General features: G+C 38.5%; 1 protein-coding gene across 1 annotated transcript in view; it reads left to right on the top strand.

The window, feature by feature from the left end:
• LOC105816665 (C-type lectin domain family 2 member E-like) overlaps positions 1–1,362 on the top strand; it is a 13,425-nt gene extending 12,063 nt beyond the window's left edge. The window contains exons 3-4 of the mRNA XM_012652151.1: positions 424–623; positions 1,183–1,362. Coding sequence (XP_012507605.1) covers positions 424–623; positions 1,183–1,362 — 380 coding nt within the window. The remainder of the gene's footprint in view (positions 1–423; positions 624–1,182) is intronic.
• The last annotated feature ends 741 nt before the right edge of the window (positions 1,363–2,103 follow it).

The raw sequence follows: 2,103 nt of genomic DNA, 5'->3' as shown, positions 1-2,103 counted from the left end.
TTACGTTCACTGGTAGGTTTTGTACCCCGCAAGAAATATACCATAGTAAAATCCAAGACAGGTTAAGGACTTTGCCTTTCCATTGTCAAGAGGAGGAAGGGCTAATATGAAGGGGAGGGTGTGGAAAAAGAAAATCTATATGATCTCAGGAAAGAGTGGTGTGGTTGTTGCTATAGAAATTGATTTCCTTGGAACTGTTAATGTCAATGTACACCTCAGAAAGTCAGGGGTACAGGTGCCCAGCCACAAGACCACCGGACTGATGACTGTTGTGCTTAGGATGAGACTCTAAGTGATGAGTTAGGAAAGCAACAATCCAACATACATACTTCAAAATTGGCCTCAGGATGGTGAATGAAAAAAGAAATAAAAGAGATGAGAAAATTTATTTATTATAATTCACTGTGATTATCTAACTTGTAGTGAGAGAGGAAAAGGTGCTCTTAGAGCGCTGTCAGCATGCTGCAGAGCACTGCGTTTCTGCTACCTGCCCAGAAAGCTGGATTGGATTTGGAAGTAAATGTTTTTACTTTTCTGAAGACACAAGGAATTGGACATTCAGTCAAACTTTCTGTACCTCACTAGAAGCCCACCTTGCTCGGTTTGAAACTCTGGAGGAACTGGTAAGAAATATTTTTGGGTCATGTGTTCTGTTGCATACTTGGTTCCGAGGTGGGTCAGTTGCTGGGGCTAAAGCTGAAATATGAGGAAGGATCGATCTCATTTCAGGCAGAATTTGGGGCATGAGAGTGTCTAACATTAGCTGAGGGTATATTCTCTTCCTAGATCCCTGTGAGACATTTTAGATATATTTTCTCATGTAATCTTCATAGTTAACCTGCAAAATTAGATGTATTGTTCTCATTCTAGTAAGAAATATGGTATTCATATAATTTGTCATTGAAATTGGGACATTTTGGGTGTTGAAAGTGGGTGTTAATTATGATGGAATGACAGACATAAACTGGGACTTTCCCGATCATACAGGGATATATTGTCGTTTTAAATAAAGTAATTTAGGATCAGAGACATTTGACTTTGAAAATTGGGAAGCAGTCTAACTCCAAAGTCTATGCTTGTCAGTTATACCATGCTGCCTTCCAAAACGAGAAGGCTAAAGGGAAAAGAAACTCAAGAGCAGTATGAAAGAAACCTGTTATTATTTTCTGTGTTCTACAATAGAATTTCCTGAAAAGATACAAAGGCCCTTCTGACCATTGGATTGGCCTTAGCAGAGAATCAGCACATCACGTTTGGAAGTGGACAGACAACACTGACTATGGTACCTCGTACGTTTTGAAACTTCCTTTCCTTCTACTGTGCTTATGTGTGGTTATGTGTGTGAGTGTGTTTATGAGATGAGAAATATAATATGGAAGCTTATGAGGTAAAACATGTAAATCTTCTTCGTGCTTTCATTTTTTTTAGCTGTACCCTTGGGAAACTTATTCTGATTTCAGTTGAAATCTTTAACATGATGGTGACATTTGACACAGTTCTTGCACTTTGGTCCACTGATTTAAAGCTTTTCTTTGCTGAAAAGCCTATTTAGAATGTAGACAGAACAGCTGATTTACAGCAAGGGTTCTACAATCCTGGGAAGCCACTGAGGAACTGATATCCACAAGGCTCTTAAGTCCACTCTTGCAGCAGCTGCATCCATTCATATTAAGAAAAAGAAAGTCTCCAGGGAACCTATAGGCCTCTCTCCCGAAGTTTTATCACCAGAAGGAAACCTAGTGGACTGTGAACATTTTAATGCGGTATTTTGATTATAACCATTACATTGGAGCAGATAAAATGTAGGGACCCAATCATTTCCATTAACCAAAGCTAATAAGCCCTTTTAGGAATTTACTAGGTAAGTAAATATTTTTAGTTTCACATATTTATGAAATAGTTCAGGAGAAGGCTGAAAACAGTTTTCACTGAAGGCTGCTGATGGCAGCAGTTCATTTGGGTACAACAGCAAGCACCAGTTAAATACCTAATCAACAGCATAACTGGATTTGGTATGGATGAATGATAAACTTGGGATTTTCAAGCAAGGACCCTGATAACATAAAGGAAACTAAATAGAGAAATGGTGTTTATTACTAAGAA

This window comes from Propithecus coquereli, unplaced genomic scaffold, assembly GCF_000956105.1.
Source record: "Propithecus coquereli isolate 6110/MARCELLA unplaced genomic scaffold, Pcoq_1.0 Scaffold380, whole genome shotgun sequence".
Lineage (NCBI taxonomy): Eukaryota > Metazoa > Chordata > Mammalia > Primates > Indriidae > Propithecus > Propithecus coquereli.
The sequence above is the reverse complement of the archived record's forward strand: the minus strand, read 5'-3'. Positions and strand labels throughout refer to the sequence as shown.